This window comes from Canis lupus, chromosome 11 (genome assembly GCF_003254725.2).
Source record: "Canis lupus dingo isolate Sandy chromosome 11, ASM325472v2, whole genome shotgun sequence".
NCBI lineage: Eukaryota > Metazoa > Chordata > Mammalia > Carnivora > Canidae > Canis > Canis lupus.
This window is the reverse complement of record NC_064253.1, coordinates 57,794,968-57,811,490: the sequence shown is the minus strand read 5'-3', so window position 1 is coordinate 57,811,490 and position 16,523 is coordinate 57,794,968. Positions and strand designations below refer to the sequence as shown.

General features: G+C 38.1%; 1 protein-coding gene across 2 annotated transcripts in view; it reads left to right on the top strand.

Annotated features, from left to right (window-relative positions):
• GRIN3A (glutamate ionotropic receptor NMDA type subunit 3A) overlaps positions 1–16,523 on the top strand; it is a 150,285-nt gene that overhangs the window by 99,615 nt on the left and 34,147 nt on the right. For both annotated transcript variants that reach the window (XM_025432653.3, XM_025432654.3), the window contains exons 5-6: positions 1,796–1,911; positions 9,925–10,076. In XM_025432653.3, coding sequence (XP_025288438.3) covers positions 1,796–1,911; positions 9,925–10,076 — 268 coding nt within the window. The remainder of the gene's footprint in view (positions 1–1,795; positions 1,912–9,924; positions 10,077–16,523) is intronic.

Below are 16,523 nucleotides of genomic sequence, written 5' to 3'. Positions count from 1 at the left end.
AAAATCAAGAGTAATTATTTAAGGATACCACTGAGACTGGACCTCAGTAATTACTGCTTAGAAAAACTGAACCCCAATTTTTTCTATTGTTATTGCTACCTCAAATATTTGCAGAGTATTGGTAAATGGTAACTAGTTGCTGTGTAGCTCCCAAGGTACATTTTGTTACTGTGGCAGTAAAACCTTTATTGGAGAAACATCTTTCAGCTTGATTTTTATTTTATTGCCAAGATTCCATTAAGGTTCCTCATCATCGGCTCCTAGGAGACAATTCACATTCTCAACCCTTTCTGAAGCTTCCCACAGCTGTGGAGCTGGGAGATGTTTTTTATTTTGGTTAAAGTTAAAGACAAGTCTCATGACTTAAATCCAATACCCCTGGAAAAAAGAACACATTTTTGAATAGACTGTTTCACTTCCTCAAAGAGTAGAAAGAGGAAGCAAGGGTCATTGGCATCTAGAAGGAAGTTGGCCTATTTACTCTGTGTCCATGTATGGCCCCAACAAAGCCATCCAGATAAATATGTACTTCCTTCCCACTGATGAACCTTAGAGGTGGCTAAGGGTGTCTTTCTTTTTTAGATTTTTGATGGGCCCTAGCCGTGTTCTATTCTGAGTTTGAGGCTACTCCACTTCGAATTCCAATAGACTCATTTTTGGCTCTAATTGAGGAACGACTGAGTCCAGATAGAATAGAAAAAGAGTTGTTCTCTTTGCCAAGATGTTTGGATAGCCTTGAGAGTCGGAAAGCCTTTCTTAAATGGCTATATGTCCTACAGCTGTCCAAAAATGATTTGAAGTAGCTGAAAACAAGAGTCATTGCATATACCTTAAAGAGTTTCTTTTAAAATTCCTTCTTCCTTACCTCCTTTGTAATTGGGAGCTCAACCGGTGCTGAGACATACCTATCTCTGGACCATTTCTGTGCCTACATTTAAGAAATGAGGAGAACACATGAAGAATGCACAAGTCATCTGTTGGTATCTTGAGCCCAGTCCACGTCTTATTCACTGATACAGTCCAGGAACACCTACTTTAAATGATCCCTGCCTGAATCACTTCCTAAGATAGGAGTGAAACATGGATCTTTAGAGATGTATTAATAAAGTAGATCACTAAGACCCGTTACTATTACCTGTGCTTCCGCTTTCAGTTAATGGATGCTAGCGATGGACTTTAAAGAGACCTTAGCTCTCTTTCCCCAGGAATCCTGGATCTCATATTTGTATTTCCTTAATATGTATTCCTAAATGTGAAATGATGCCTGATTGCTGAAGAATATGATAGTGATTTTGACAGAAAGAAATAAAAATCTCCACACACTGATTAATGAGACCACCTGGCTCCAATACTTACTAGCTATGTAACCTGGATCCAGTTACTTTGACTCTCTGAGCCTCAATTTCCTCATCTACTAAAATGAGATAATACCCCCCACCTCACAGTCATTATGAGTGATACAGTGTGTGGAGAACAATCCAGTCACTCAGTTAATGTAAGAGAACTGAGCCTTCCCATTCAATTCAGTCACTTTGGCTTTATTGTTGGCTTTAGAAGTAATAAAAGGAAATGGTAGATAAACCCATTGGAGAGATGTCATGCACTCTTAGAAAAGTGTCTGTTTCCTCTGGTCTGTTCTCTATGGGTCAGTGAGATGTCAACAAGGCTGAGTCAGCAGCTACCTAACTTGTGCTGTCCTTTCCAGGTTTCTGTCCCCTAAACAAAAGCCAGCTGTCAAACTTTCTGTCTATTAATGAATCATTTTTCTCTTTTATTCTCTTGGTCTTAAATATAGGAATGATCCAGAGAAACTAGATGCCTTCATCATGGACAAAGCCCTTCTGGATTATGAAGTGTCAATAGACGCTGACTGCAAACTTCTAACCGTGGGGAAGCCATTTGCTATAGAAGGTATTAGCCAGTCACTCTTGATTCACTTTGACTCAGGATGTGCTCGGTTTGCCAACCTAGCAAGTCATAAATGCCAAAGTCAGAGGCAAAAAGCTACTCATCTTGCCTTGTTTTCATTTTCAACTCATAAGTATTTAGCTATTAAGTTGCTGGAGTTAGGAATTTATTTTTCACCTACTCCACAAAAATTTATTTACCCAATTGTTAAAAAAACAACAAACATTGTTACCCAAATGATGTTGCTTCAAATACCTGAGAGTGGTGGTGCAGTGTAACAAACGGGGAGTCCAATTTTAATTTAATCTTTATTTTCTAATTCCTACAATGAATCTGTCGCAAAAGCTAGGATGATTGCATTCTACAACTGGAAGGACCTCAATGACGATCTAATCCAATCTACTCATTTTATCCACAAGAAAGCTCAGGGACATTACATTACTTTTTTCATAATCACAATTAAATGATAATATTGGAATTAGAATCCAAATATCAATGGTTTCTAAATAAATGTTTTTCCACTAGATGGGAAAACAATAGAAAAAGAAATCTCCTTCTATACCTTAATAACCTTTAAGAATCCTAAATAAAACCTTGTTTGGGACCTCAGGTTTGCCTTTCTCCCCGCAGGTAGCAAATTTTTACTCCCAACTTCATCAACCAATCAATCAAACTTCAGGACCAGAGAAGGATTGCTTTGTCAGTTGCTCCTTTCATTCTGGACAACAGTTGATATATGGAGCTGATAGTTTGAACCAGCAAATTTCACATCTCCCAATTCCCAGCTTCCCTTCTCTGACAGTACATGCTGGCTCTCAAGACAGCCATGCTCACTTGTCAGAAAACACTTTGACTTGAAACAATCCCATGAGGGTGCCCAACTCCTATTCCAGAAAACCCTGCTTTTCCGTATGTTAACTAGTGTATCAAAACTATTCTGATTCCAATCTCCCAGCTACAGTTGGTCTCTGTCTCCTCTAAACATATCAGCAAAATTTTTACTTCAGTCTTTGTTTTTGTGATAAATGAGAATGTAAGAGCTGATGTTTCTTTGAGCCTTCTCCTAAGAGAAATCAATCTTTTCTCCAGGCAAAGTGACCTCCACCTGAACCAGGGATAGAACTCAGGAAGAGAGAGATTTAGTGGTAGTTGTCTTCTATTAAAACTACAATCTGAGGCAGCACAATCTAAAGAACAAAAGAATGAAAGAAAAAGCAAGAAAACCAATAGAACATTTATCATAGAACCCCATTTTGATGTAACGATGGAAAAATTCCCATTTTTGTGGCATCTGGGGATATGAAAGGAATGTTACTTTTTTTTTCTGTCCTAGATACACTGGGTAACTGAGGTCCCTTCTGCCTTTAGCAGCTACTAACAATGAATCATTTGTAGCGGGCATAAGAATGAGGGACTCCACTCTCCACCTTTGTCTTCAGGGGGCAACCCTATCTTGTCAAAAAACAGTGGTGAGATGGCTTGTTTGCCTCTGCTAGACCCCAGTGCCAGATGCCACACAATTAACTCCCCACTGGTTTCCTGTTTACATTTCCATCTGTGCTCCGGAGACTTAGTATCTTACAGTTCCCATCATCTCCACACACCACATTGTTTTCAAAGGGGATAAGCACAAAATGGCGCATGAAAGAACTTTCTGCAAGAGAACAGAAAGACTACAGACTTGAATAGGAAACATTCTCCTCCTTGTTGGTTTATTCTTAAAATAAATAAATAAATAAAACCCACTGGTGGTTTATTCTGGGTAAGGTGCAAATCAGAAATTTTAATTCAGTACTACCCCTCCCAACAAGTTCACAGCCTGACAACAACTTGGTAAAGCACAAAGAGAGGATACTTAAAAGTCACAAACAACAATGTAATAGGGATACTAGTAAAAGTCTTGATCACTGCTTTTTTAAAATATGTTAATCTCGGGCAGCCCGGGTGGCTCAGTAGTTTAGCGCCTGCCTGCAGCCCAGGGCCTGGTCCTGGAGACCCAGGATTGAGTCCCACATTGGGCTTCCTCCATGGAGCCTGCTTCTCCCTCTGCCTGTGTCTCTACATCTCTCTCTCTCTCTCTGTGCCTCTCATGAATAAGCAAAATCTTTAAAAAAAAAAATGTTAATCTCATAAATTTTTAGGGAATATTTCTCTCAAGGAAATTTTTAAAAATATTATATGCTTTGACAACATTTATGTTTCTTGAACTTATAAAAATGTGGACTTACTAATTAATTAGACATTATATGCATTAAAATGTCATGAAATTTACAAACAATTCTTACCCTTTTAGTTTACAGGAATGTTTTATATATATGTATCTGTATCACCTGTGTAATAACAGTGATGTTATTGATGATGTATTACCTAGTATGTAACTCATGAGGTTAAATTTGAAATAAGTATCTAATTCATATATTGATGGAGTTCATGAAAGGACCCTGGTATCTGCAGATAGTTTCCCAAGTGCTTAAATGGCTTTGGGAACTTAGGAGGGAAGACAGAGTCCATTAATTTCTTCATGTTGAATCTACCTTAACTTTATATAGTACTGATACCCCACCAACTCCTTGTGAGTACTGCTCACCCCTCCCAACTTCACCATTCTGCATTTATTTAGGCTTCAATATTCTTTTTAAGATTTTAGTTATTTATTCATGAAAGACAGGGTGGGGGGCGGAGCAGAGACATAGGCAGAGGGAGAAGCAGGCTCCCTGAGGGGAGCCTAATGTGGAACTATGATCCCAGGACCAGGGGACCAGGGGATCACAACCTTAGCCAAAGGCAGACACTCAACCATTGAGCCACCCAGGCACCCCTTATTTAGGCTTCAAAGGCAAAGGTGAGGCACATGTGAGCCAGTGGCTCCACTTTGAGTTTGAAACCTTTTCCTGAGGACTCAGCTCAGCAAACGGAAACTATTCAGAATTCAGAAGCATGTGGAAAGTCTTTCGTCATATTAAATACCATACACCAGAGACACAAAGACATATCATGTGCTCTGGAAAAAAAGAAAGTGTTAAGATAAATGAATACATGTCCCAAATTTATGCATTGGAGTTAGCTGACAATAAAGGTCAGATGGGAAGAAAGAGTAATGGAACTGCACGGTAATGATTTGTGACCTTTCTGCCAAAGACCTTTGCCTGTTTTTGAGTTTGTTCTTTTACTTGCTTTCCACTAATTATTTAATACAGTGCTTGGAGCACTAGCTCTGGAACCTGAGTGCTTGGGTTAGAATACAGTTGCTGTTATCAACTGTGCCCCATTGAGCAAGTCATTTCATCTGTTTTTCAGGCCTCTCATCTGCATAATGGGCTTATGAATGCCACATCTAGAGTGGAGTCGTGAGGGTTAAGTAAAATAATACATATGAAGCATGGATAAGCATAGAGTGCCTAGTAAATTATTATTCGGTATATTGAATTAATAGACCGAGACGGATTCCCTATAAAATTACCCCAGGATAGATAGCTTTCCTATATCTCAGCTTTTCCCACGCACTCCTCTCTTCACTCTCATGTGCTTGGGGGTAAGGGAAACCCATTCTTAAAGTCTGCTTTACAGTTGGGGCTATTACAATATGTTCTCAACCATTGCCCCAGAGTAGCTAAATATGGTATTCCAAGGAGAGACAGCAAAAATGAATTAATCTTTCTTCCTGAAGCCTTTTTAACCCTATCTAAGATCTCATTTTCAAAATATCTATTACCCAACTACATTTCAGGAAGATTCTTTTAGTCTATGAATTTCCAACTATACATTTGCTAGCCAAAATATATTTCCCCCACTCTTAGCTGAGTAAAGCTGATTTATCCATGGGGAAAAGATCAGAATTCTGTTCTGAAAATTGTTCTCTTGGGCTATTAAGCTGTATCCAATTTCCAGGGTGCCTGATGCCTTCATCTTTAGGGTTGAAGGATTCCATTTTGCTTCATCCATCAACCACAAAATAGTCAACCTCTTCTTTATTGCAAAGCCACGTTTCTAATGATAATGAAAGCAACTCAGGCTGCTAGGTTGAGTCAGCAATTTAAAAATAAAAATTCTTTAACCAATGAACACAATCAAATTTGAAAAGCAACTAATAAAGAGAAGGACAGAAATGAAACTTTCAAGGTTTTACTATTTTGTGTTTCTGAATAAAATGGATTTTTATGTCTTTTAACAAATACCTCTTCTAATCACCACATAACTCTTTTTCCCATGAGAAATTTCTCCCCTTGTTCTATATGCATAGTTTATTTTAATTAGCTCATAATAATCATTATTAATGCTAATAATCATTTAAATATCAATACTCAATATATATTAAAATAGAAAATTTAAAAGGCTAGTAATCTATTTTTAGCAGATTGCAAATTAACCTTGAAGTGATGGAGTAGAGTGATTTAATATTTATTATTTCCTAGGTAGCAATTTTTTATAAATGTCCCTGCAACTTCAACATAGCTTTTTCCCTAAGGCATTTTTAATACTTTTGTTGTAGTGCCAAAATTCTATTCTTAGAATATGTAGATTTATTATAAGTATTAATTTCAGCTTTTTAAACTTTACATCATGCATTTTTGTCTCATCTACCCTAAATGCCACTATCAAGAATCAATCTAAGATGCCTCCTCTCATCCTCTCATTGGGTAGCAAGCTCATTCCTCTAAACTCCATAGAATTTTATCTATCCTCCTCATTGCATCCAGTTTTTCTATTTGACCTTTATTGAATTTATGCATCATCTATCTTGTTTTCCAGAAAAGTCCTGTAACTTTCTACCACGTTGTGTAGCTATTTATGTCTGCTTCATCTCCCCAATGCCCCCATGAGCTTCATAAGGATAGAAATGGTGTCTGAGTTAGCTTGGAAGCCTCCATAGCCTTTGGTGGAGTATTTGGCACAGAATAAGCATTCAACACATGTTTGTGGAATTATGAATAGATGAATAGTGTGCAATAAGTGCATATCAAATGAAAAATGAAAACATTTTGCCATTATTAACTTAACCTGGGCTCAAATTGTTGGCTTTGAGATGATTCTTAGAAGAAAAGATATAGTCAGGGAGTATCCTTGCTAGTTAATTTCTTCATATATGTATAATCATCTATCAGTCAGGGCTGTACTTACATTTATTTACACAACTTATTGAAAAGTGTATAAACAATCTGTCCATGAATGACATATATATCTGTTTGCTGAAAAAAAGCCATCAATTTAGATGATTGCGGTTCTTTTTTTTTTTTTTTTTTTTTTTTTTTTTGATTGTGGTTCTTTACTGAATTGCCTGGTTCAGGGAGATTACATCAATATGACTGTAGTGATAGAACCTGTGTTGAAGAGGAGGAAATAGGCCAAGTATTCCCTTGTCTTGATCATATCTAGTTTTGGACACAGTAGAAAGAGGATTGGCTTTAGACTCAAAGAGACCTACTTTCAAATGCTAGCTTTGCCAACTACAAACTGTGTGACCTTGGTCAGTTTACTTATTCACTCTTTAAGTCCTAAAGTAATACTTATCATGTATAAGTTCATACAGGGGTTAGACACATGTGGAATATTACCTGGTAGACAGTAGGGATCAATATGTTCCAGTTCTTATTAAATTCCAGAATGATTTAACTCAACTACATACCACAGTCTAGTATACAATCTTAGTCTAGTGCATGATCTATAACATGAGGTAAGGTACATACAAAGTTTATTTTGGCACATAGTGTATACTAATCTCTCAATACCTGTTAGAAATTGTTTTGAAAGTTATTGCTTCAGGGGGAAAATGGTGTAATATTCAGCAAACCTGGTATTAGTTATCCTGATGATCAACCCATTTCCAGCAGATAGTTCCAAGTCTTCCTACTATATGTTTTATATGCCCCAAGTTCTCTCTCATGGCATCTATGTCACTAGTAATGAAATAACCATTACATAGTGCAACAATAACTATCTCCGTAATGTCATATACACTCAGTAACGGACTATATATGCCTTGTTCATTGCTAAATCCTGATCACTTAATGCAGTGCCTATTCCTCAGCAAACATTTGTTGAATGAATGAATGATTGAATGAATGATGAATGGATGGATGAGTCAGTAAGTCATTGAATTTTATTAGACATATGACTAGTATTGTGCCTGACATGTAAATAAATACTGAATGAATGAAAATGCAATTGAGTTGTCAGTAGTGTTCATTGTAATAAAAGTTTCTAAAGAAAACTGGTTACTTCCTTGTTGTTACCCATTACAAAAAAATGTTATTTAATGATAACATCAGCAGAACAGGCTGCCTATGTAAAGTCTTGTATTGTCAGTCTTGCTTTTCAAACCAAAACTACTAAGCACAAAGTAGGCACCCAAAATAGCTCTTTGAATGGAAAATTCTAATCATGCTCTTGACGTTGTCATCATTTCCTTGACTTGCCATTGTTAGGCAACAGACAAAATCCCATACAGCTCTTTAAAATTCAAAAATATTTTCTGCATTATTTATTTCTTCTCTTTTATTGGTTATAAACACATCTCAGGCCTCATTTTTTAAAAAAGGATTTGTGTATCTGCAATAAAAAATGGAGCAAAAACTAATGTCCAGAAATAAATTGTAAGATAGAATAATTATAGCAAGTATTTGTTTTCATGAAGTATTTTTGAATTCTTGACAGCCTTTTAGTCTTTATCAGTGAAAAAAGAACTAGTTATACTTTTAATTTATCTTCCTCAATCATCCTGAGGGTGAAACATCTCTTTGGACTATGTTATCCAATAACTAAAGATAAAATTAGTTAATTAGCCCTTTCACATGGCTCATCAAAGAGAGTAACAGTGAATTAATAGTTTGGAAAGGAAGTAAAACCACAGAGTGAGGATACAGAGTCCAAGCTGATTAATAAAACTCTAACAACACATTACATTCACCTTTGTGTTCCTCCTTCATCCTTTCCCCTGCCTCTCTTGCCTTAAATAACCACTATCCTGGATATTTGGCTTATTAGTTCCTTGATTTTCTTCTAACTGTACTTTTGCCACATACATATGAATTCCTAAAAAATACACTATTTTATTTTGGATGTGTTTAAATTTATACAATGGATTCATGCTATACTCTTCTGGGACTGACCTTTTTTATTCAGTATTGCTGAGAGTCATCCATATTATACCATGTAATTCTAGTTCATATGTTACACACTATATAATATTCCAATTTTGTAAATATTCCACAATTTATTTATCCATTCTTTTTTCAAAGAACATTTTTTTCCAAATGTTTACTATGAATAGTGCCTCTAGAACATTCTGGCACATATCTCCTGGTATGGTTGTAGAGAGCTCTTTAGGAATGTACTTTAAAATTACTGGTCCTAGCAGATATAAATGTTCAACTATACAAAATAATAGCAAACTATTTTCCACAATGGTTATATTAATTTGTATTCACAGAAGCAACATAATAAGTGATGTTATGGACCTACATCTTCTCCAACACCTGGCCTTACCAGACTTTTTTTTTTGACAAATTTTTGTGGATGTTTTAATTCTCATGTTATATTGTATGTTCACATGGTCTCATTATTTAAAAATTGACAAAATAAAAGCAAGAGAGGTTCATGCATGGCCAGTGATGAGAGAATGTCATAAACCAGGGATTATAATTAATCCAATTGTGTGTGTTAAGGTTCACAGGAGGGGTTGTAAGAGAGGTGGGTAGGCAATCCTAGTCCTGGTAAAGGCCTCAAAGGTATCTTCTCAAAAATTATCTTGAAAGGAAGGACAAAAGACCTTGGAATACAGTGTGCCACTAAAACACAGTGCACAGATTCCTCTCCTTTCCAGAATCATCTCTTCTATTCAGAAAGGCAGCAGATGCATAGTAATCATACCTTGGATATTACTGAGTCCTTTGAAAGAAAGATGGTGAAAGCTCATCCTACCCTTGTTACCAGATCTGATAGCAATATCACATAAGTGTGGTGGCACCTCTTAGGATACTCTCAAATTAAAAGCTGATCTGGTATTATATTTTCTTCTAGGATATGGCATTGGCCTCCCACCCAACTCTCCACTGACCTCCAATATATCCGAGCTAATCAGCCAATACAAGTCACATGGGTTCATGGATGTGTTGCATGATAAGTGGTACAAAGTGGTTCCCTGTGGAAAGAGAAGCTTTGCTGTCACTGAGGTAAGGAAAAAGAGTGCTGATAATGTTGATTCTTTGTATCACTTTACCTTGAAGAATATGAAGAAATGCTGTTACATATGTCTTGTGGTCAATAATCTAGGCTATTACATCTACTAGAACTCACCATGATGTTTGCATTACTCCTAACTCCACTTGAAGAGTGTACATTCCGGTAGGAATTTGCATAAAGACTAGTTTGTCTTGGATTTAAATATGATGCCATTTTGATGAGTCAATGTCTGAATTTTCCACTTTTTTTCTATATGTTATATCCCAAAATGCAGAAGAAATGCTGTTTGAATTACAGCAATAGTATCTAAGATTGTCATTAACAGTGTTTGGTTCAATTGTTAATTACTGGACTAATGATATGAACTTCAGTAGATCCTTCAGGATCTACTCAAAGTATTTCCCAGCGGTCCAACCATGAATCCTTTGTGGGTTCACAAAATAAACACACCTTAATGGGTAATTCTTAGATTACCAAATCATAGATTTTTTTAAACTGAAAACAACCAAAACCTTTCTTTTACAGATGAGAAACTAATACCTAGAGATCTAAGTGATTTGCCCAAGGCCCACAAATAGTCAAAATCCACTTATTTCTATTGCAGTGCTGTGCCTTTATAATATAATTAGAAAGAAATCATGAAAGTGAATAATTAAGATAGGAAACTAAAAGATATAACAAGAACCATAGGTTCAGGTATTTAAAAGAGAAGCCAAATAAACTAGTACAAGATCAGCCAGACATTTAAAAACACAACACTACAGCCAACAACAATGGCTTCACATAACCTCTAATTGCCAAAAACTCACAAATTTACATATCTAAAGATTCTTCTGAGCTCCAGAACCATATGTCTACTTTCCACTCTTGAATATCCTACAGGCATCTCACATTCAACTTGTCAAAAACTGAACCTTTGATCTTCTCTCCTAAATCTGCTTTTCCTCCTGTGCTTCATATTTTGGGTAATGGCGCCTCTGTCCATTCAGTTACTCATTCCAGAAACTGTCAAGGATCCTTCATGCCTTCCATATCTCCCCCTTTTGCATCCATCAACAAGCCACATTTTCCCTTCTATAAAATATATCTCAAGTATGCCCATTTATTGCCATCTTCACTGTCATTGCTGTAGTTCAAGCCCTCATCCTTCATCCAGACCACTGCAAAAGTCTCCTGTTTTCTGTTTCCATGCCTGCCTTTCTCCAATTTGTTTTCTACATGGCAGTTCACTCTTTTGTTTAGAAGTCTGCATTGGCCTGTCATGTTAATTAGGGAACAATCTGAAATGCAGAACATGGCTACACTGCCCTGTGGGACTGCCTACATCTTCAGTTTCATCTCACATCACTTTCCTCCTGCCTCATTACATTCCCACAACCATGGCCATTTTATTTATTTTTCTAAAGATTTATTTTATTTATTTATTTATTTATTTATTTATTTATTTATTTATTTATATGAGAGAAAGAGGGCTCACACGTGTATGTGCTCACAAGCAGGGGGAGGGGCAGAGGGAGAAGGTCTAAAGCAGACTCTGAGCTGAGCCCAGAGAGCGACCTGGGGCTTGATCTCACGACCTTGAGATCACGACCTGAGCCAAAACCAAGAGAGTCAGACATTCAACCAACTGAGCCACCGAGGGACCCCCACAATGGTTATTTTATTTTTTTGTTTGTTTGTTTTTGTTTTTGTTTTTATTTTTTTTTTCACAATGGTTATTTTAGATAGAGAAATGTGAGTGGCTTCCCTGTCTTGGCAACTTGGCACATGTTATTGGATCATCCTTCCCAAATACTCTTACCCCTGACGTTTACCAGCTAATGCCTCTTATAAATTCCCAGTTGAGGGGCCCCTGGCTAGCTGCGTTGGTGAAGTGTCTGCCCTGCATCAGTCTCCCTGCTCAGCGAGGAGTCTGTTTCTCCCTCTCCTTCTGTCCCTGTTCCTGCTTGTGCTCTCTCACGCTCTCTCTCTCAAATAAATAAATAAAATCTTTTTTTTAAATAAATAAATTCCCAGCTGAAATCTCACTTCTCCAGACCCTGCCCATAATCGCTGTTTCAATCCGAATCATATCTTCCTTTTTAATTTAGTATAGCTCATTGAGAAGATGGTCATAGGGCAAAGATTTAAAGAAAGCAAAGAGGAAAATGAGGGACTTAGGAAACTAGCATGTTCACTTTCCTACCATGTGACAAAACCAATGAACTCATTGGTTCCTACTACAACCCTGTTAGTCAGGCATTTTTATTTTTATTTGGAGTGGTTTGCATGGCTCTTTCTAAAAGAAGTAAAATTGGTCTTATATGTCAAGTCAGCCAAGAAGCAAACAAACCAATTGTTTAAATTGTACAAATCGCTTGGTGTTTTCTACTATTTGCTGTGACCATGGTTAACTAATGCTAAAATTTCCAAGTGATTGAAGGTTGACAGCAAGACATTAGACAAAAGGAGCCTCCCAGTCATGTCCCCAAAGCCAACCATGTAGAATGATTTGCACCTCCTGATCACACCTCTAGGCTGTTCAAAGGACCGTCAGATGGAGCTATCAGCTAAAGGGACCATCTGACCCCATTGGACACATACAGGGGAATATCCTTTTGGGGACTAGCAGAAGTCTATTTATTCCAATATGAAAGGAGCTACCACAAAGCATGATAAATTTGAAGCCATACATTTCTGGACTTGTATCCTGAATCTACCAATTAACAACTGAATGACTTAACTGCTATGAAGTCTGAGTTTCCTCATCCGTAAATGAATATGATAAAACCTGCCTTGCTATTTTGTTCTGAGAAGAGGAGATCATTTATGTATAGACCTAGTAAGAAACCTGACACAATAAATAGTAAATAATGAAAGTACTAATATTCCTCTCCCTCTGTCAGGAGAATTTCCTGAGGTTCATAGATATCTTCAGGTGTCTTCCTGCAGCTCTTTATAGAAGTGAGAAAACCTTCCCCAAAGACCAGCAGTGTATTTCCTCATATTGCATTGGCCAAAATTGTGTCATCTGCCCTATGTAATCCAGTCAGTGTGAGGGGAATGAGATCACCATGATGGATTAGACCAATCATGAGTCATCCCCTTGGACTGATGATGGGCCAGCTTCCCTTGAAATATATGATCACATAGAGAAGACCTAAACAAAAGCAAGATTCCCTTAGGAAGAAGGAGATGGGAGAGTGGATGCTAAATAAGCAATCACTGACCTCTTCTACACTCACTCGACAAATTGAAAGTTGCTTCTGCTCTCATCCCACTCACTTCCATTCATCTATACAATAAGGTATTTGGATTTTATCATCTACAGGAGTCCTCTCAGCTTTGACCAGTGATTATGGTTTCCCTTTACATTATCCTGAGATAAAAATATCAATATTCTTTACAGTATAACATCATGGTTGAAAACGGGCTTTCGAGACAGTTCTGGATTTTAACCCTTTCAGGTTTGTGATATAGGACGTGATACTTGACGGTTCTAAGCCTCATCTTCTGCAAATTGGTGGTGGGAATATCTATAGGATTATAGTAAAAATTGTCAGATAAAGCTTGTAAAATATTGAGCTTATACCCAAATATACTAACCACAAGGTCACTTATGCTTTTAAGGATTTTGAAGTTTTATCATAAATATCCCAGGACTAGGGCAGCCTGGGTGGCTCAGAGGTTTAGCGCGGCCTTCGATCCAGGGCGTGATCCTGGTAGATCCGGGATCGAGTCCCACGTTGGGCTCCCTGCATGGAGCCTGCTTCTCCCTCTGCCTCTCTCTCTCTCTCTCTCTCTCTCTCTCTCCCTCATGAATAAATAAAATATTTTTTTAAATAATAAATAAATAAATAAATAAATATCCCAGGACTGACCGTAATTTCAAACAAAACCAATTAAGTATGGACAAATAAGAGGACAGATTTTGAATAACAAATAATCAGCAGAAGTCATAAACTGTTTAGATGATGCATACAAAATACACTGAATTTTTTTTCAGCCATGGCTTTTAATGGGCCAAATTCAGGGGAGAGGCATTGTGGGAAATTCTGGGTGTATTGAACTGGAAGCAGCTGAATAAGAGACTGATAACAGGATCAAGTTATGGTTGTTGGGGCACCCGAGTGGCTCAGTAGTTGAGCGTCTGCCTTTGGCTCAGGTCCGGTCCCACATCAGGCCCCCCACAGACAGCCTGCTTCTCCCTCTGCCACTCTCTGTGTGTCTCATGAATAAATAAATAAAATCTTTTTTAAAAAGTTATGATTGTTAAGACCAACCTGGTCGTATGGATCAGCTGAATTTGGAAGGAGGGGAGGGGTAGGAATGAAGAGAATGGAAGAGATGCGTATTCTTAATTCTGTCTCAGAGACAGAAATGAAAGAAGAGTCTGTATGTGTGGTGGTAAGAGGGCCACTCCCAGCCTCGGGGAACATTCTGAACATACAGGGAGCTATTCTTTCTGAGGAATGGTGCTCTGTACTATGGCATCTCCCAGTCCATGCAATAACTGCTTATGACAATGCTCACCTGTGTGCATTTAAACAGCAGTACACATCCTTGTGCAGGCTGACACATTTGTCTTGTACAAAACCTAAGATAGAATTTCTGAATGTCACCCTCACAAAACCTACAGGTAGAATGTAATTAAATGAAGCCAATCTTCAGCTGAGCTTGGTGTCCTCTGTGAAGGCCCTCTGCCTGCTGGATTTCCCTTTGCTTGATCCATGATTTTCCACCTGCTTTTTTTTTTTTAACTCTTCTCCCAGAAAAGGTCAGAAGAAGGAAGCATACCTGTTAGTACTTTATCAGCCCTTTTGTCTTAAATGCCATACATTGCTAGGCTATGATAGTGCAGAGAAACAAAGACTGGCTCTGACATCAGACACCCCATATTGGAAGCCTGCTTCTACCATCAGCTTGCCTGGGGCAAGTTGCTAAGTCACTCAGTCTCCACTTCTTCATCTCTTCTGTTGAAAGGATAAATAATAGAGTAAATAAAGTAAATAGAGTAAATAGAGTAAATAAAATAGTAGTTTAATAGACACGTCCCACTCTTTCACCCCCCCTCCCAGAGGGAGGGCTACAGTGCACAGTGCAGCAGAAGCAGGTATATTCTGGAGGGCACCTCTCCCAATAGGGGCTCTTGTGGAAAACATCACTCTGTTAATTTCTGACCTGACCTCCCATTTTCCAGGTCCAGTCCTAGTAATTAAGCCACAGAGTAATTAAGCACCCTTGTACTCTGAAAAAATATCCTAGTTTGGCTAATGAGTAATATGGTCACCTACTAACATGACATGAAAGATGCTTTTTCTTCCTATTTCTGGTAATTGGACATTAGTACTTCCTCCCCTGTGAGAATCTTGATGTATTCACCTCCCATCTCATGGCAACCCCAGAGCTGTCTAGCTGCAGTCTCTCTGGAGGATAAACTCATTTTTTTTTTAATTCCAGGGCTTTATCTGGTCCCCAGAGTCACCTAGAAAATTGCAGGTCCAGTTCTGCTGACCAGACTCCGGCAGTTCTCAGAGTGGAATTTTAAATTGACTTCAGTTGTTTCTCCATAGTCGTCCTAACACAACTCTGTGCCCAGAGCAGACTCCTTCCTTGTCACTCAGTTCCACTGGAGAAATGTATGGTAGACTTTAAATTCCTCCATTTCCTTTTGACTAAGCAAAAAATGTAATTTTTTTGGTAAAGTCACTGAGTGAATTTAGGGTTCCAGGGCAACTGTTTTGTGAAATCTGTTACTTGCAAACCAGGAACAGGAAGATGGCAGACCATAGACCACAGTTTAGCAAACCAAAATTCTTTAAAAAACTATGAAGATCTGTGATGATATCTTTTAAATAATGGATTGAAGACCTAATTGGTTGAACATTTTAACCAACTGGAAATAGTAGAGAAGGAAGAGGAAATAGTGGTCTTGGCAGAGAATGGATATCACACTCAAAGAGTCTGAGGAGTTTCTAAGAAACCATTTGCAAAAGTATGGTTTAAGGAAACCAACAGAAATAGCACATTCTCCCAGGGCAAGTAAAGTGAAGAAGCCATTATCATATCTGGGATCAAGAAGAAAAATGGAGAGAGCCATTCCTAGAGCCCAGGGAGGCGATGGCAGAGGGCTTCCTAACAGGAACCACAGAAGAGATGAAGAAGTGGAGACTGAGTAACTTAGCAACTTGCCCAAGGCAAGCTGATGGTAGAAGCAGGCTTCCAATATGGGGTGTCTGATGCCAGAGCCAGCCTTTGACAAGGGACATAGCCAACCCACAGTGACCCGGCTAGGAAATGGCCAGAGAATAAATACCTGACCTCAGTCTCCTCTTGCCTCATCATCATCTCCCACTACCGCCTTAGGTAAAGGGATCCTATCACTATGGTCCACAGAGGACCTCCCCAGGGCACAAAGGTGGATGGAGAAAGATGGAGAGTGGATCTGGAAGGGCAAA